General features: G+C 38.6%; 1 protein-coding gene across 1 annotated transcript in view; it reads left to right on the top strand.

Annotated features, from left to right (window-relative positions):
• Window positions 1-3,528, top strand: part of LOC149565481 (uncharacterized) — a 113,255-nt gene extending 109,727 nt beyond the window's left edge. The window contains exon 4 of the mRNA XM_089819024.1: window positions 3,213-3,528. Within this exon, the coding sequence (XP_089675150.1) occupies window positions 3,213-3,342 (130 nt within the window). The 3' untranslated portion in view covers window positions 3,343-3,528. The remainder of the gene's footprint in view (window positions 1-3,212) is intronic.
• The last annotated feature ends 17,224 nt before the right edge of the window (window positions 3,529-20,752 follow it).

The raw sequence follows: 20,752 nt of genomic DNA, 5'->3' as shown, positions 1-20,752 counted from the left end.
AGTTTGAGTGCTGAGGGACTGGAGGAAGGGTACTGCATATCGTGGCCTCTAGAAGAAATGTGATTGTCTAAGATATCTATTGAGTTCTTCACGATGGCTGAACCTTGCTGAATTTGCATATTTTTCTCTTAGCGCAGAGGCCATCTCATTTTCTTTCCCTTAACTGAGAATGTTATTGCTAGCTTGATTTGCTATAAATTATTTTTGGTCCAATGACTGTCTGTTGATGTCTTCTGATTTTCTCTATTTTTTATTTTTTCGCTGTCTTCTAATTTTTGTTGTGCTCAGATCTCGACAGAATGCAAGTTCAATGTGGTTGCCTGGTTAAGGTTTGAATTTGACTGTCGAAGGAAGCTTGGGTAGGATGAGTTCTCTTTGGCCCAGGTGGAAGTCAGTTCTTCGATCTGTCACAGGTCAATTCCCATCCTTTCCCTCTATTCACAAGCTATGCGCTGCATGAGGAGCTGGAGGTTAGCAGATTCTGAGATGGTAAAAAGATTCTACATGTGCCTTAAAAATAATATCATCTATTGGTTTATTCTCTGTTTTTCGGTTATTTTGTTGCTGGACTGTTTGGAATGTCAGGTACTGTTGAAAAATCCATACGTTTTCTGTTCTTTCTTTCTTATAATTCAATTGTTGTGGTTAGTGTGAATGAGAAAGTCAGTGAAACATTCAGTGTGAAAAATTCTTCAATGTATTTTTAATGAATAAAACCCTAATTCGATAAGCTTTTGACGGGTATCGTTTCAGATGTGGACGAAATAGATTTTACCGATTTATAACTCCGGATCAGAAACGTTTTACAGAGCCAAAAGAATATCATACCACCATTGATAATCATTTAAAAGTTTACTGACATTCATTTATTTAATAAAAAGAAAAGAACAGATAAAATAAAATATTTGGCACTCACAATATTCTTTAAGATGGCTCCTTGGGACACTGCTACAAATGACGGTCTTTCACAAAATTATTGACCTTGCAATGAATCGATGTTGTGGGTAACAGGTGATTGTAATAGAGGACCAAAAGTAATGGCGATGAATCGATTTTGTACTCTATTCTTCACCTCAAATTTGTCCTGGGATCAACACCAAACTCAGGAAATATATTGCGCCCTGCTAAGCTTTCCTCGCCATTCACATTAGAATTTATCTCTGCTAGGTCGGGTTGCACTGGCGTTGCCTGGGTCTGTTGCAGTTGTCTATCCTTGATGTGGTGTGCTGATCTGATTTTTCTTTTCACCGCTGCCCTAATTTGCCTTTATGTTCTCTCTTGTTTTGTCGCTTTCCGCAGGGCAGATCGATTCGCCACTATAAAACATAAATTATATTTTAATATTTATCCTATTTTTGTAATATAAATTATTGTTAAGTTACCTTTCTTTTTTGCCCCCTGTTTTAAAAATATTTTATGAGTTACCCTAGCCTGTCCTCCTCTTTGGTCTTCTCGGTTTTCATACCCAATTACTTTTCCCCACCTTTTTATTTGGCTTGATCTGCAAACAATCTCACAATTTTCTTTTCTTGTTTACTTCGCGATGAAAGATCACGGAGTTTGAACTAAAACATTGAGGATAAAAACATACAGTCTAAACCAGAAGCTATTATGTACAATTGTTCCAACTGTAAAAAAATGTGTACTGAAATATAATTATAAGAATATGGTGGGAAGTGGAAGCTCTACCAAAGCAAGGAGGGAAAGAATTTATATAATTATATCTTGGTCACCATCTTCCCCTCTTCTCATTTTCCAATCGCAGAAATTGCCATTACTATCTGCCCCACTCCACCAAATGTATTTTAAGTAGGCACAACTTATAGATGGAATCAAGACATAAGGAATCCGTTCTAAAGAGAATCTGGTGCAAAGCTAATCGTTATTTTCTCTTCTATACACAGTTGTTCAATAGCACTTTGGTAATCCTGAGACAATAAATACTCTTAGTGATTGTTTTTATGTTAAAGAAGAATGTATCAATTGAAAAGTTTCTTTGATTCCCCCTGATTCGCTTAGGGATCGATAGTACGCTTCCTTCTCCTAACTACAGTCGTCTAAGGTTGAGTCTGTATCTATGAATGGGTGGTACCGAGTACTTGACTATAAGGGCCAGGGCCAGGCAAGGAAGGCGATTGCTCGGGGGCCCTGAGCGATATATTAATTGTAGTAAAGACGTGCTTACTTTGATTCCCCTACTATTCTAAGGTAAGGGCAGATCCTTGCCTTGAAAATAGTAGGAGTAGGGCCGCCCCAACTATTATTATGAATGCCATTCTATAGCCCACTGGCGCCACCCACCATTCATTATTTATGGTGGGGGGGGGGGGGGGGGGGGGGGGGCATTATTCGGCTAGGCCATTGCAATTAACAGCTATGGTTAAGACATTTGACTGACTGTGAACACATGATATCGAGTGCAGTCATATTTGTTTGCAATAGGTGCTAGTATAATGCTGTTGACAATTTTTGCCTAGAGCATATTTGACTCAGATGAGCTTTTTAGTAATCACAATTTGCAACTGATTCACTTGCAAAGGACAAGCTGTTGGGTCTCTGAGCAAACATTTTGTAAATATCAGGGTTTTTCTTACTTCGTTCTGTGTGCATGAGAGTGCAAGAACTTATAGCTTCAAATATTGAAAAGATAGCTGTCTTCTGATTAAAGATTTTAGCAAACTAAAGCACAGTCTGTAATTCCAAGAGCGTTTAATAACACAGAATTAAAAAGGTTTGTCTTACTGTTGGGCCGTGTAGCAGATATGTAGTGCCTACAATGCAAGAAAGAATATTTTACTTATGTTTTAATAAATCCCAATGGGGCATACGTTTTTTGAGAACGTGTATGTGATAAGGATCCAAATAGAATGATTTGAGAGTTTATGTGTAGACAGGTGATGCCTGCTTTTGAAGACGTCAGTTTTTGCAATATGTAATCGCAAGATGGATAAACAAATGACAGTCGTGTGACTAGAGGTTTGCAATTAGATCAGTGTTGCCTCAGTGGCAAATATGGTCATCCCTCTGCACACAGAGATACAAACTTGAGCCTTATTTTTTTTCTGCAGTGTTAAATTACATAATATATTTGCTAGTATTATTGGAATGGTATTAGGACTTTACAAGCTTGGTTGAATAATTCAATTGAGGAGTGACTTATCCTATGGGCCAGCTGGCAACCTTTCTGATGTAAGTGTCGTTTATTTCTGCAGTGGTAATATTGTGAGTGTTGAGGTAGTAGATGGTGGGTTAGTGTGCTCCAGTGGAGTTTGCTTGGAAGCCATGGGAGATAAAAATGATGACTGTTACATTGTTAATGCTGCTGTATATGTAGGCTATTAATATTAATATTTTGGTATATAACATTGTGGGTCATATGTACATGGCCCTGGCGTCCTGAGTTTTGCACTTTATAGGTTGCTTGAGCCAAAGTTGAATAATGAAAGCATTTAACTTATTGCTGTATTAAGTTTTTTAAGACGGGCCAGGAAGTTCTTAAGATGATAAAAATGCAATATTTCTTCTAAATCCTTCAGCAATTTTTGTGAAATGGCAGGTGGCTGTGTTTATATAGGTTGCAATAAGATTACTCCTGGACTAATAATGCAGTATCAACTTGCATGCTTTATCTGATGTTAATTTCCTTTTCTTAATTGCTGTACAAAGTTTTAAGACATACACAGGAAATTCTTTAGAAGAGAAAAATGCATTGTTTGTTCTGTATCCTTTGGCAATTTTTGTGAAATGATAGATGGCTATATTCATATATGTTGCAAGAAAGTTATTCCTACATTGATAAAGTAGATTCAAATTGCTTGATATTCCTATAGATTGATTCTCAGTTGTGGTTCGATAGAAATGGAAAATTGAAAATCTATCAATATCATTGAATTTTATGTTTTAAATTACAAAGAAAACTAGCACTGTAAATATTGGAAAGAAGTCCATTCTCTTACCATTGCATATAAATGCACCTTATTTTTAACTCAGTATTGACATGGTATTATGTATTACAAGTTGGAAAGGACAGGATGTAAGACAACTTAATTTTTTTATTTTAAACGAGCCTTCAGAAATTTGAATTACACCACACACTCTACTAAACATGACATGGACCTCATTAATTGATTTCATGGTTAATACTTAGGCTAGATTCTTATTATTTGAGGGCGAAGAGAAGAAGCCTTAACTAGATCATGCACGAAAGGCTGCCCAGCAGTTTCCGGTATGATTTGAAACCAGTTATTCACTCTTCCATACTGCTCAGCCATACTTACAAATCAATAACACAATGACTTCTCTTCTGTGTTTCACTGTTTGATGAACCATGTACCTCCAAGAAACTCCCTTGTAAATGCTCTTATCTTTATTTGATGCACATGATTGTTACTCAGGGACGTGTCCCCCCTATATTTTTAGCTGTCCCAGACCCGGATGTTAATTCTGTAACTATGAAATCATTCTGATATGATTCTACAGATCGTACAGATCTGAGAATGCATGAAATCCCTTAGAAATAAAGCCTATAAATAATTGTCTTCTCCTTTATAGTTATCGGTGTCAACTTTGGGCAACATAGTTTAAAGGCTAACTAATCATTTTTGGTTAGTTTAGATATTAACATATGTCTCCTTGATTAGACGCCGATTATAAGAGAGCAATTAAGGGCCGACCTAGAAGAGTCATGTCCTTTGCAAGGACATGCCTCTTGGGTACAATATAAACATAAGGTAAGTGTGAGGATACAGAACACACAAGATACATTAAAGTCTGCTTCTCTTCATTACTGCCTTGTACGATTTTCTGCAGAAGGTTAAGAACATTTCAGAATAGATATTATACTATAAGTATCACTTCCATATATAGGTCCATATATACAAGACTATCTTAAGCACATAGAAAGGCATTATATCAGTCTGATTAAAGAAGAATTTGCATAAACTTTACACTGGAAACGTCTCAGAGACATGGGGACACCTTGGGGACTTTGACTTCTAGAACAAATTAGAGCTTAACTCTCAAAGTAACACAAATTTGGCAAATGAATTTTGCTGATTCTTATATATTAAGGTTCTACTATGTATAAGAACATGCTTTATCCATGTTTTCATATAAATATTTTAAGTTTCTCTATATATTTTAACTATCCCTATCGTTATATAGCCGTCCCTCGTCGTCCCCAAAATCATCAATTTTTTTTGCCATCCTGGAAACCCATCCTGTTGTCCCCTACCATCCCTATCTTGGAAACTCGGGGGAACATAGATGCATATAAAGCCACAACTAAAGATCAAAATAAAGTGTTGGATGCAAGATCACATCAAAATTGATAGATCTGATAAATTGTATTATTATCGATTGTGTAAGTATTTATTAATGATGCAAGAATGTGGAACTGAAGTTTTATGGTCAGTAATGCTTCTAGTCTGTTTAAGAAGACCTCTTGATCAAGTTGATAGAAGCGTTATGCCTTCATTTAGGCAAAGGTAATAATAGTAGTGGGAGGGGCTTTTGAGAAATTTTATTTAAATAATGATAATTGAATTTATGTCAAGGGAGAGATAATACATCCTCCTCAAGCTAAACTTATTACCATTGTGCATTTTTGGACAACTTTAGATTTCACTTAATTTTGCACTTATAAAGTTTTTGTTTAAAGGAAAAATAGGATTTGAAGGGGCTTGAAACCCTTCACAAAAGTCTTAAAAGACAAATCATTAAAGCCCACAACATGAACTGGTGCAAGACCAAGCCGAGGGTTTTATGACCAAGCCTAGGTTTTTACCACAGACTCACACAACTTGAAACAAATGTTGCACAAAAAGATTAAGTTGCAGCTAAGAACAAAGCAAAGGACTAGAGGAAACCCCGACCCCAACATCCACAAATTAAGAATTGCTTTTAGCCATACCCTTGTGGGAGCAAAGGGTCATATCAAAGGAGGGCGTAGACATCTTAGATTTGTTAACCTTCATTGTAATTCAATCATCGTCTTTCTTAGCAACCTCGTCCTACTAAGCTAAATTATTTGGCGCTGGACATTCAAAATCCTTAAGAGTGAAGACCAACACCACTTGCAGAAGAACTAGAGATAGGGCTAGCAACATCTTGAGAAGGAGCGCCATCAACAACATGTCTCTCAACAGTCTGAAAACAGTCTCTAGTAAAAGGTCTATCACAAGAAGCACTACCTTGAGATGCAACCAATGCATCAAAATTGGGAGTCAAAGAAACAACTAAAGTCCCAACATTCAAAGGGACAACAACACCCTCCACACCCTTATCGGCAATAACCAAGTTAGCTTGGGAAGAGGCAGTGAGACAATCCTTCTAGGATAAATTTCTATTAGACTTATTTTCAACCATATACAACTATTTAGGACCATTCCACAATGGGGTGTGTTGGGTGGATATTTTGCAACCGACAGTTTTGGGTAAAATCCATTTGCAAAATAGGATGACTAGCCACAACGTGTGAGATAGAGTCTTGCCTACACTAAAGGGAAGGCTCCCTCTTCTTGCCATTCCTTGGATCAACTCAAGGTAAGCAAGAAGTTGAGAGATTTTGTAAGGGGTGTTACCACTATTTTACCTCTTATCTTTCAGAAAAGAATCCACTTACCCATGGAGCGAGTAATGGGTAAGATGAAATCTCTAACTACACTTCTATCTAGCAGCTAGAAACGGTGATACCGATAAACCAACACCAACTCAAAGGTTGATTGAAAGCGTATCGGTTTGACTCTAAGTCATGTTTATTTATTTATAAGAAAAATCACTACCTTTGGGGCACAAAGACTTCCAGAAGTAGATGATTTCTATTCTATTCTATAAGAAAAACCTCTACCATTGGGGCACAAAGACTTCTATGTTAAAGTATAGCTTCAACATAAGTGAAGAATACTGTATATATTCTAAGTATATGATTTTGTGGTTTGTACTCACACGCACGCACGCACAGACACACACACACAAACACACATACACACACACACACACACACACACACACACACACACACACACACACACACACACACAAATCTACACTAATCTACACTTACGTTGAGGGTTTCGATTGCTATGATTTAATATTGGTTAATTAACTAATCGTATCCTAAGAATCATGAACCTGTAACTTGCATATATTATAAGCAATCGGCAATGGAGAAAGACATCAATCAATTCGAAAATGATCTCCCTTGTTAAGCGATTTTAGTTTGCAGTCATAAACACCTTCAAGTCATACTAAATCAGTAGTGTTAAAATCAAACATTATAATGTTATTGGCCCTGAGTTAGAATTGAATTCAGAATCGGTCAGCACTCATATGATATTGATAATATCATATTTGTATACTGCCAGGTATAATCAAAATAATAAAGGTAGATATTTATATCTCTCTATTAGAGATCTTTATTCTTTTACATGGTATCAGAGCCTACTGATAGAGATATTCAGATTTATAATAACTTCTACATCAGAATTTATATAACTTTAATTCAGAATGGTAAATCATGTAAGACTAGAAGATAGGCTTGAAGGAGCCTCAAATTTTGCATCATGGAAAATCTGAGTAATGATTGTACTATGTGAAATGGAGTTAGATAGATAAAATAAGATAAGATAAATTTATGAATGTCCAATAGGAGACCAACAAGGGTCTAAGGGACTGGAAATAGTACAAAGGGCAAACACCATCATGGGGAGCATCAAATGGTGTCCGCCAAAAGAACGTGAAAACACAACAATAAAAGAACTAAGCAAAGGAATAACAACAACTAAGAACTCCTCATAGGCGAGAAGTAGTCTATAATGGAAGGTGGGATTAGAGCAATCAAGTACTTTGGAAGGTTGCGGCCGAGTGTGATCTCTACGAGATCTCACAGATTTGGTGTGACCCAAGATAGTACAGGGAGACCACTTCAATCCTCGAGCAGGGATTGTAGGATTGAAGAAAGAGGTGATGAGCTGCATAGGGGTTGATGTCGAGCAAATTTGGAGTTGTATAGTGTGCTCGCATAACTGCATGGTCTCCTGAAGGTAGAGTGCAAGACAATGCTAGTCAATATATCTGAAGAATGAGGGAAGAGATCGACACTTTGAACAAACAGTAGAATCTCCCTCGGATCTCATAGTAAATGGGACAATGAAAAAATAAAGTGAGACTCGGTCTTAACCTCCTTGAGGTGACAAAGCGGAGAGATCTTGTCCTCCCTACCGATCTGGTGATCGGTCTGAACACGTAGCCAGTGAGATCCCACTCTAAAAGATCCCAAGGAGATGTGAAGAGTGTGAGTCCAACTACGAGTGAGGTACTAGGGGCGTAGGATGATCTTGTCCTGGATATCAAGGAAGTGCTCAACATAGAAGGCCATACGTGGGTGGAGCCCACTAGGGAGATTCCTCCAGGTTGTGATAACATACTGTCTGTAGATGTCAAGTCTAACATGCTCATTCAACTCCCGCTGAGGTGGAAGAAGATGGGCTGGAGTGTCCAGAGAAAATTGAAAGGGGGGAGACGATTCAAACTAATACCAATTGAACCCAAGAGGGCAGAGACTTGGGTGTAATAGCAAAGAGACCTGTGTCCAGAGTCCGAACCTGCAACCTCCATAGAGGAACAATAAACCAAGTAGGAATATTTGTGACAACCATTCGAGGAATCAACAAAGCTCTGGAGCCGGTGAAGAAGTCAAGCTAAATCAAAGATGGTCCCCAATCTGAAAGGGTGAGCACCAAACTCCATTAGAACGATGTTGTGCAATGTGGACCGATGACCCCTGATAATGCGTCAAAGGAAAAGAGTTTGAACTCTCTCAACAGAGGCCTAGTCAAACTCCAAGAGGGAGGGTCCCCAAACAATAGAGCCATAAAGGACAATCGGCTTGACTAGGGAGTCAAAAAGGGACATCTTAGTCATGGTGTCCTCAAAGTGGTGTCAAAAACATTGTCGCTCAAGAATAGTGAGGGAGCCGAGCCCCTTGTTGACTCTGGGCTACATGGCCGTTCTATGGTTGAACTGAGGTCTAGAAAACTTAACCCCCAAGTAAGTATATGAAGATGCAATCTCGATCTCGGTACCTTGGAAGTAAAAATGGAGGTGCGATGTCCTCAAACAATTGAAGACCATAACTCGAGTCTTGCCCAGATTTACAATAAGCTCACACGAGTTGCAGAAAGAGGCCAAGCCATCAAGGAGCTGCTGAAGACCATCGGGGGAAGATGCTAGGAGAATCACATCATCAACAAATAGGAGAATAGAGATCAACACTTGATGCAAGTAACAACTATTGGCAGGGAGTTAGCAATCACAGAGAAATGCCTCAAGCTCATCGATGTAGATGCCAAAGAGAGTGGGGGAGAGAGGGTAGCCCTATTTCACCCCGATAGTGCTCTGGATAGGGTCAGAGAAGCCTTGTGGAGTCCTGAATCTGCCCACAACACAGTCGTATAACCTCATAATAGCGGTAAGGAGAATCTCTGAGATCACGATGTCTCTACGACACTGAAAGAGAGCCGCCTGAGGAACATAGTTGAAGGCTTTGCAAAAGTCAACAAGACAATAGTAAACTTTTGCCGAATGGTGGTGAGCCTCCTTAATGATTTTGCCCATAAGGTCAAAATGTGATTAGTGGTCTGAAAATTTGTATGAAACCCAACCTGACTTCTAGCCGGACACTGTTGCTGATCAAGCTCTTTGGACAGGATACCATTCAACACAGTCGGATAGAGTGTGGCAAAGGTATGCCCAACCATGATGGTCGTATAGTTCCCGGGGTTGGAAGTTGGCCCATATTTATGGATTAGATAGATAATATGTTGTGACCAAGAGTTGGGAAAGCTAACACAAACCACTTGATTAAAGAGTACTGTAAGAAAGGGACCCAAGACAAAGATACCCAATTTGAAGAATTATGGAATCCTTCCTCATCTAGAGTTCTGCCATTGTTCATAACTCTAATTGCCTCAGAAATGTGAAAAAAGGAGAAGAGGTGACAATGGGTGGAGGGGAGAATGAGATGGAGAGGGGGCTGGCCAAGAATATCATAGAGGGTAGAGGTGTGGGAGGCAAGGGAGTGAAGGTCCAAAGTGGGGGGGTGGCGAGCAAACATAGTGTGACAAAAGAGCTTTGGAGATCGGAAGAACGTGGCACAAAGAGATCTACACTGCAACAAAGTGAACTTCTGTTTCTTATGGCGAAGAAAGCAGTAGTAGTCGAGCCTTAACTGAGAGGAAGAGAAGGAAGAAGTGAGTGGAGCAGAGTGAAGCATGCGGTGAAAGGATTTGCAGTCCTCGTCGAACCACTAGTTCATGTGGCAAGATCTGCGAGTGGGGTGAGGGGTGAGCAAGGAGGTGCAGTGGGGAATGGAGAGAAGGGTAGACTCCCACAAGATGGACGCAAGTGAGTGGAACATGGAGGTGACGTCCCCGGAGTCAGAGAAGGGGTCCTAGGGAAGAAGTTGTTTGAGGTGATGGATGAAGGGCTCTGCGTCGCCATCAGTGATGCGAAAAGAAGTGCGAGCGTGGGGGGGAGAGGGGGAGGTTGCTAAAAGATGAGGGGCAAGAAGAAGAAAATAATTAAGGGAGAGGAGGTGTCAAGGGTCCCTGAAGGGTGATACTAAGGAGGGCATGGTTAGCAAGAGGAAGGTGAGAGATGGTAAAGCGACAAATGCGAGGGATAAAGGAGGCCGTAGAGAGAACATAGTCCACAACGCTAGTACCACCACCATGTGGCCAACAAGTGAAGAGTTCAGAGCTAGGAAACCAAGAGAGCCCATTCAAAATCACTAAGCCAGATGATTCACAAAGCTAAAGTAAATTTCAACCATACCTAGTGAAGGGCCCCTGACGATCATTGGAGAGCCGATGCAGATCCACAAAACCAAGATTAGAAGCAGTCGTACACATGGGATCAGCCCTACGATCATGGAGGGGAGGTTGTAGGTCTCTGGTCTGTGCATTGAAGTCTCCCAAAATGATGATGTTCCCCATGGCAGAGAATCTGCAAATGTGCTCAAGAAGGTCCTCATAGGGGTCCCCAACCTAAGTGCTGTGAACTGCATAGTATGAAGATGTTGGCAGGAAGTAACAAACGATGATATAGGTATCTCTATAGAGCGAGGTCCCTCAATCAATGCGAATCCACATGAACTTGGCATAGCTATTAGAGTGAACCAAGGAAATAGTACTTAAAAGGTGGTCTCGAATAAGACAAGCAACCCCACTAGAACCTCTGACTCCACTAGAGCACCAAACCTCATCTCTAAAAGAGGAGAGCCACTGATAGCCAGAAATACCTGGAAGAGGACGCATGGGACTCTCATATGTCTCCATAATAAAAAAAAGGTTGGCAGAACCAATAGCGTTGTTAAGTAAGCTAGGCATAGACTAGAGGATACCATTACCATTCCAACAGTTGAGGCACAAAGAGCCTGTGCTCAGCTGCCGCTGAGCTCGTCATTTGGCCTTAGAGGTCGCCATTGAAACCTAGCCTGTACGAAAGGTGTTGCAGATTATTGCTTTAAGATTTCTGATGACTGCATATTTACCCTCTTGTCTGGCTGCCATAACGAGGGAATGAGCTTGCTTGAGTTCTGCCACCTGTGATTAGGTGAGGTCCTCATCTAGGTAGATCTTAGGGGAAAGAGAGAATAACTTTCTCTTTACCTTAAGAACTTGCAACCTGTCAGAGAGGGAGAGGAACCAGATGAAGAGAGTGCCATTTGGGCCTAACACACACTTGTCAAGAGTGATGTCTGAAATGACCAGTTGGTCCTTGAGGAAAGAGTATTTGGCAGTAGAGGGATCATCAATGGAGGGGAGACCACAGATTCGTAGGTTTAGCTCACGAATCTGCCTAACCTGCTCGTTGTCCATCTTCCCTTGTACAAACTTCTCAACACTTGAAAGAGGAGCCTCAGCTGCAAAGCTGCATAAAGATGCCCAACACTTCACCTTCAATTCAATTTCCGTTTAGAGTGAAGAATGTCTATCCACGTATCTCCGATTGTTTTTCTTTGATGTGTCTAACTCCTTGAGTTGCATTGTAGCAGAGTCCAGATTAGCCTTGAGGCCTATATTTTCAACAACTAGAGATTGTACTGTATCTCGCAGAGTGTGGTTCTCGAATTCCAACAAAGTCAACCATTTTGTGAGTTCAACATAGAGTGAAGTTGACTGAGCAACAACATTTTGCAGGACAACATTAGCGGGCTCCACTGTAGTCAAGCGATTAGCGAGCTGTTGGAGTGTAATTGGATCAAATAAGGGTGTCATAACTCATAAAGAATGGTGCTCCTAAAAATTCACAGCTTTACCATAGATGAGGCATTTTGTCAAACACCTGTCACAATGCCACCAAATGCCTCGACCAAAGACCTCTACACAACAGTGAATAGAGGCATAGTTGACCAGTTAGACATTTTGTCAAACGGTTCCCATGCAAAGAACCAAACACTGCCTTCTCCCTCAACCCGTGTGTTATGGCACCCGTGTGTTATAGGCAGCAAAGGCACGACGGGCAGGCTTTGACAGTTGCAACTCACGTCAAGAGAGTGAGTGTGAGTGAGAGTGGACTGGCCCCATGTAGGCACGTCTCTGACAGTCGCAACTCTTAACAAGGAGAGTGGATTGGCATTGCAGACAAACAAACAAAACACGACTCTAGCCTCATGATACCCGACACTAGCCCCACGACAATAGAAAAACTGTAGTCTCACAACTCGGCTCACGACACTCGTCAAGATCTAGTCGCAGTCGTAGGCTTACGACAAGGCAGTCACAGTCTCAAGCTCACAAACTATGCCAAAAAATGATCTAAGAAAATAAATAAATCTATGCCAAAAAATGATCCATATAGAACAACTTGGAAAAGACACGACAACAAAGCCATGAAGGTCATGATAGATTCAATTAGAGATTACATTCTTCCATCCATAGCAAATCTTAAGACAGTCTTTGAGATGTTCTCCATTGTAAGAATACTTTCAAAATTAATAACACAAGCAGATTGCTGACAAGTCTACTATACATCAAGATGAATAATGGAGAAACTATTACGTCCTATTTCCTAAGAATCTGAGAATTGAAAGATCAACTTGGGACCATTGGAAATCAAGTAGATGACAAAGAACTCAACATTATAGCCCTAAAAGGACTACCACTATCTTGGGAGACATTTATTCATGGATTGAGTTCTCGACCATAACTTCTTAAGCTTGAATTACTAAAAAATGAATGCACTCAAGAAGAGTCAAGACTAATTACAAGAGGAATCATTTCAAATCAAGAGGGAGAATTTCAAGTTCTTCAAATCAGTACCAATAATAAGGGAAAAAGAAAGGGAATTCATCAAAACAACAAGTAATTCAACAAATCATACAAGAAAAGAGATTGGTCCAAAGTACAATGCTTCAAATGTGACAAATTCAGTCACACTCGTAACATTTGTCTGGAACGAGAGAAAATTCAAGTAGCCCTAGCAGAAGTGAAGTATGAAAAGGATGAAAATCTTGAATTTTAAGTTGTTCAACAAAGAGATAAAGTGGATAAATTTAAAAGAGAATCCCAACGTGAGGAGTCAGAGGGAGAGTGATACATTTCCAAAGTTGAATACATAAATAACATATGCAATGTTGTACTTAGACCTAAAGATAAATCAGTTATCTGTAAATTCAGTTTTTCTATTCAATATAATCATTTTGAATAAGAGATATTGTATATTGAGATGTTCTCAAGTTGGTTTACATTAGTACAATTGGGCAAATAATGGGTATTCTTACCAAACCTCTTACCAAGGTTAAATTGGTATATTTCAAAGGTAAACTTGTTATGATCAAATTGTAATTGTTGACTATTGAACTTAAGTTTCAATTTTATGCGTGTTTATGCTTCTAGTTGAATAGTTGCATCAGATATGTAATGAAAGATGACGATCTTTCAGAGACGTATATATTCAAAAGGAAATCATTGTAAGGTGACGATCTTACAACTGATAGCCCTGTTATCATGATGAATTATGACATTGATTCGGATATGCCAGAAGTCATTGATAACAAACGTATTATGATTATTCTAATTATTGATCTAGAAATGCAGGAGATCATAATACATGTTATGATAGTGTTCATAACATTGAGATTTTGGTTATTTGACAAGTCACTACATTCAATGTGTTATAGTCAAATAATTTTGCTTGGTGAATGAATATCATTAATGTTGATATTATTATGATTCTTTAAGATATCCTTGGTATTTCACTTCTCCCTCGCTAAGAGGGAGTGTTAAAGTATAGCTTCAACAGAACTGAAGAATACTGTATATATTCTAAGTATATGATTATGTGGTTTGTACTCATATATATACTAATCATTGTTTTCGTATTTACTAATCTATACTTAGCTTGAAGGTTTCAATTGGTATGATTTAATATTGGTTAACTAAACAATCGTTATCCTAAGAATCATGAACCCATATGGACATGACCTTACGCGGCCTTTGGCCATGCAGAGTCATGTCCATATGGGAACATCACTCTCTACTTGCATATATTATAAGAAATCGTCAATGGAGAAAGACATCAATCAATTCGGCAATGATCTCCCTCCTTCAATGATTTTAGTCTGCATCCATAAACACCTTCAAGTCATACTAAATCAGTATTGTTAAAATCAAGCATTATAAAGTTATTGGCCCTGAGTTATAACGAAATTCAGAATCGGTGAGCACTCATATTATATTGATAATATCATATCAATATACTACCATGTATAATCAGAACAATAAAGGTAGATATTTATATCTTTATATCAGAGATCCTTCATTCTTTGACATTCTAGTAGTACGAGAATTCTAACTATTTGTCGTGAATTTGTGATGGTAATACAAGCTACAACCAAAGCTCCTAGTCTATGTATCACCACAATTGCTTCCAATCAAAGCTTCAACTCCAATTGCTTCTTAACTCACTATGCTCTATTATTGAACGCACAATAATAACATGAATCAAAGAAAATAGGCACAAATTCCAGTCAAAGCTTGTAATTCACTCTATCACAATTGCTTCCAGTGAAAGCTTCTAATTCGCTTTATCACAATTGCTTCCAGTCAAAGCTTTGAATCCAATTGCTTCTTTTATTCACTTTTCTTCCAAATTCGTACTACACAATCAAAGTTATGCTTGCACAAGTCTGCTAGAGCTTTCTTGTAATGCCTCGCCTGAAGATCCTTGGAACAAGGATTCAATGCAAGCCAAGATAATTTTTTGTTAACACATGAATGTACATGACAACATCATACATGGATCACAAAGATTGTAATGGAAGACTTAATTGACAATCCTGACATCCAAGGAATCTCCAAATGCCACTACCAAATTGAGACACTCAAACATAAAAAATAAATCCAATGACGACAACAGAACATAAAATTTCAGATCTATCGAAGCATGGAAATACTAGCAACTCAAAAGGGTACTCATATTGCCAAAATGTGTTCTCCGAAAAATAGTGGAGGCACCCCCTATTTTCCACACGGGAAAACACAAATGATAGTTTCACGCGAGGAAGTGCACCATACCATGCGAGAAACTACCCTCTCACGCAAAGGAATAACTGGCCCAGCTACCAAACTCATTGAACTGGTGCCAAGGCTCGTGTGAGGAAGTACAAAGAACCACACAAAGAAGTGCAAAGAGCCACACGAGGAAACACAGAAATCCTTGCGAGGAAATATAGAAAACCACACGAAACTTCACACTCTTGCATGAGTAATCACAATAGTAAGCAAGGAAAACTAAAGATTAAAATAAAGGTAAAACTATTCCTCCACATCGGGGAGTACCAGATCCACAAATCGAGGTTTAGAAACTCGAACACAATAACTGCAAGACAGAAACTACATTTAACCATCTGAAACATAGCAGTGAAGGAAATGTACTGGAAGCAACATCGCAATGCACAAAAATAACAAAACTCATGCGTTGTTCCTCCCAACCATAATAACATCATGAGACTTCGAAGGCCCTAGCCATCCCCCATGCGTAACATCCCAAATTGCCGACTAGATGGTCAGAGCTGTCTTATGAGGACATTACTACTAAAATGTAATAACATCATAAGAACAAGAAATCCAACATGCTAAACCAAAAAGCAATAGATACTCCAACTAAGAAAATCACATCATTAATCATATGCTAAACATCATAATATAAGGATGCGTAAAACAACTAACATCATCTAAACATGATATCCAAACATTTAAATGAAATCATAAATCACAAGGAAACATACTTCGAATAAACCAAAATATCAAGTGAAGATCAAGCACCAGTCACGCTGGAACAATAGACCATCTTTGTACATCGGTCCCCAGTAGTGACATAGGTAGCTACGCCTCTCAACCACGTGAAACCCATAGGTCCACTCCTGCTATGCTTATGGAGCTAATGATCCAACCACAAACACACATAAAATAGACGTCCATGACTATCACACATGCCATATAGTAATGATGACTGAAACAAATATCATGAGAGAATGCAAGTACAACAGGTCTTGGTCAGATACTCAATGGGTAACTATGTAGGCACTCACTGCAAGGAGAGTCACTTGGCATCTAATAGCCCAAGCTCGGTATCATGCGGACTCAACTTCCCAATGGAAAAAGCTCTCACATTGTGTCCTCAAACTTAATTGGGTGCTCACACATTTTATTAGCTTAAGTTATATTACCACCCAATATTTTATTTAGTTATCATTTAGATTAAAACTTTTGCACGCCAACCCTTGGGATATAGTCATCGGGTTGCGGAGATAGAAGCCCCCTCAATGGATGCTACCCCACCCTACCCATGCTCATCCAATAGTTAGTGCTTGTAGGCATGCATATTTCCAACCCAACCCCAAATGATCATAATTCCACTGAAGTACTAATAGGAGATCAGGCCTTGCAAGTCACCCGACAAATGTACGCACACGTACGTGTGTGTGGCACATCACCATCATGAAGATCATAAAACAAGGACTGGCTGAGAACACAAGCATAAAATAACACTCAATTGAAAACAAGCTTGGGAGGATGGATGCAACACACATCACAATACAACATAAAAGTGCAACAGTGGTCTAATTGACATCCTACGGATGATCTAGGTCCACAACCAATATCATGCCAAGAAAACTTGAGAAAACTGGGTGACACATAAATCAAGGTAAAAAATCCAAAACTCAAAAACTTTGAAAATAAAACCAATTTGGTCTTTGGGGGCACAAAAGCCACGAAAATTCAATGAAATTCAAGTTCGGACATCGTATGAAAAAACAACAAGCATAACGATGCGAAACCTCAAACCCTCATCTCAAAAACAAGGAAAGCGTTCATACTCGTCCAACTAGGCAGAACCCTTAGGTCATCTCAAATGCATAAATAACAACATGAGTACAAGTATCTCTTAGATCAAAATGTAACAAGGTGCAGACTGTAAACACAAGAGGCACTACATCCTCGCCCACTAGGCATACGCTTACTTCTAGAAGCTTGCAAAAAGATAGGGGTATAAATCTCTCAACCGTGTATCATCCTCTCAAGTAGCAGAGGTCTCATCACTTGGGTCCTACTAGACCCTTACTAGCTCTATGTCTTGACCTCTCAAAGCCAGTCTTCGATGTTGAAGGATATGAATGGATTGCAAAGAAAGTTGTCCGTCCTCCACCTGCAAAGCATCCCAGTCAAGAACATGGGTCACATCGGGAATATACTATATCAAAACAAAAACATGAAAAACATTATGGATGCACGATAGGCTAGGTGGCAACATTAGTCGATAAACAACAGGACCAATCGTCTCGAGGATCTCAAATAGTTTGACAAAATGTGGTGCCAACTTAGAGCCTTTCCCATGACGAATGGGCATCTTCCTTAGATGCACTCTCAAAAGCACCTTGTCACCAATGGAAAAGTGACGATCCAACCTATGTGCATCTGCATACTTCTTCTGCCTGTCCTGAGCAGTAACCAAATGCTCTCTAATGTGAACAACCTGCTGCTCCATATCTTGAAGCATCTTTGGACCTAGAAGTACTCAATCCTCTAAATGATCCCAACTCAAAGGGGTACGACAAGTCTACTGTACAGGGCCTAAAAATGTGACATACCAAGAGAACTATGATACCCATTATTGTATGCAAACTCAACAAAGTATAAATAATCCTCTCACTTTACCTGCCTATCCATAACATACATGCAAAGCATGTCTTCTAGAACCTGGTTCACTCTCTCCATCTGACCATCGGTCTTTGGGTGATAAGATGAACTAAAATTGAGCTATGCGCCCAAAGCATGCTGGAGAGATGTCCATAGTGCAGAAGTAAACACTGGATCTCTGTCTGAAATAATCTGACAAGGGATCCCATGCAATTGAACAATATCTTCCAAGAAGACATGCACTACAGAAGTAGCTGTGTAGGATGTCCTCATGGGTGAAAAATGTGCTACCTTGGACAACTTTTTGACTGTCACCATAATACAATCATGTCATTGTGATGACATAGGCAACCTTGTGATAAAATCAATAGATATCGTATCCCATTTCCACTCTGGAGTGGTATGTGGCTACAAAAGACCTGCCAGATGTTGATGCTTTGCCTTCACTCTCTAGCACTCGAGACACCAAGCCACAAAATCAACAACATTGCGCCTCGTCCCTGCCTAAAAGTACAAATGTTAAGATCAACATGCATCTTCTTGACACTGGGATGTGCAGAATACGGTGCACGATGCACTTTCGACAAAATCAAGGTACGAAGATCACCTGACACTGGCACATAGATCCAACCCAAGTGTCGCAGTAGTCCAAAAGAAGAAAAACAAGAAAGCAAGCAAACACACGATGAAAACAAGCACAAAATAAACATATGGTTTTGGTCTTAGACTTAAACATGTCAACAAGCAAGTTACTTCAAAATGCAAATTCAAAATTGGAATTTGGGAAAAAACCAAATGTATGAAAATAAGACTTTTCATCATTTTAAAAGAGAAAATGCACTTTTCATAGCATCTACATCGAGTGTGTAACATAAAGCTAAAACATGCATCAAAACAACAAGATAAGCATGAATTAATTAGCAAAATGGAAAATGTCCGCTTACTTGAAGATTAATGTGCCAAGACTGAAGTGGGAAAGTTCCACTTTGAAAAATTCTCAAACAAATTTGAACCTGTTCAACCTTGCAATGATGAATTCGAAAAGAGCATCCAATGAGCTGTTTTTGGATAAGAATGCTCAAAACATGCCCTAAAAGCCCTCTTGTAATAAATGCAAGGTCTTGAGATGTTTTTCATCAAATGTGTTTCAAATATGTCCCAAAGTAAGTTGCTTTAGCAAATGAAGGACAAAAACGTGTTTGCCAATAGCAAGATTATGTATGGAAACTCCAAAACGCCTCTTCCTTAGCTAAAAACATGATCAAAATAACCCTAGAATGAATGTTTTTGCAAAAAAACGTGGCTTCAAATCTTCATGAAATACAAAGATTTCTTCATGGATTTAGACGCCAAATGCATGGGAAAACATTCAAATGTAAAAATGACCCTAGGTAGAAGATTTCTTTGATTTGGAATGAAGAAATTTAGAGATCTCAAGCAAAAACATGTTCTTGGACGGCAAGTGCATGAAAAATTCCCTTCAGTCTTCAAAATTGGGTTTATTGAAGATATATGCATGCATTTGAAGACAAATCACACCTTTTGGGTGCAATTACATGTTTTTAAATCTTCAAAAATGACTCCTTAGCAAAATTGCACATTTTGGGTGCACGTGCATGTTTTAAATGTTGCTCTTAAATGTCCTTTAGTGGAAAATCACACCTTTTCGAGGTCACTGCATGTTTTGAGAACACACAAATATGGATTTCTCACCTTTTGGAGTCATTGCATATTTTCAAACACATGTAATGACATGTTTTATGCATCTTTATATTGCATTTTCATTCAAAATCGCACCTTTCGGGTGCAATTGCATGCTTTGATGAAAATGTGCTTGTAGACATGTTATGCACAAATTAAGTACATGTCAATTTATTTTTTGAAGAAATATTACTCAAATGGGTCATAAATAATATTTTCACTATATATAGTTAATATAGTCACTTAAGTGAAAAACTAAAAAAATAACTCAACTAAAAAATATAACATAATGTGCTCTATAGTTACTTTAAGTGAAAAATGAAAATGATAAAATGACTTAAAACATAACATAAAATGAATTTATGTTATATTTTTCAAAAAGTGAATGTGAACTTCAAAATATAACATGATATTTTAATTCGTGCAGTTGCACCTAAAAGGTCCACTTTTTGAGCACTAAAATGGTCATATCTTTTGATTACCAACTCCGATTAAAGCCTAATATAAATCAAATCGAAGGGAAAATTGAAAACAATAACTTGAGCAAAACCAAAAGACCAAAAGGCAACAAACACACACCTAAAAACGAGAAAAAGGATGTTGAAGGCTTAAAAAATCAAGTACAAGTTCAACAAACAAAAATAATTAAAAAGACTTGATGAAAACCTTTAGAAAAAAGATTCATTACATTAATTAGAAATGAATGATTGATAAATACTAACCAATTAAATAATGAATTAAACTCAGAGAAATGCAAAACTATGTTGAAAAGTTTTGTATTGGTACCTACATTTTGTGGTGACAAAATGCAGGACAACAGGGTAGAACATTTCTTATTTCCCAAACTG

The sequence above is a fragment of the Cupressus sempervirens genome, chromosome 3 (assembly GCF_028749045.1).
Source record: "Cupressus sempervirens isolate cs-2001-9-10 chromosome 3, ASM2874904v1, whole genome shotgun sequence".
Lineage (NCBI taxonomy): Eukaryota > Viridiplantae > Streptophyta > Pinopsida > Cupressales > Cupressaceae > Cupressus > Cupressus sempervirens.
The sequence above is the reverse complement of the archived record's forward strand: the minus strand, read 5'-3'. Positions and strand labels throughout refer to the sequence as shown.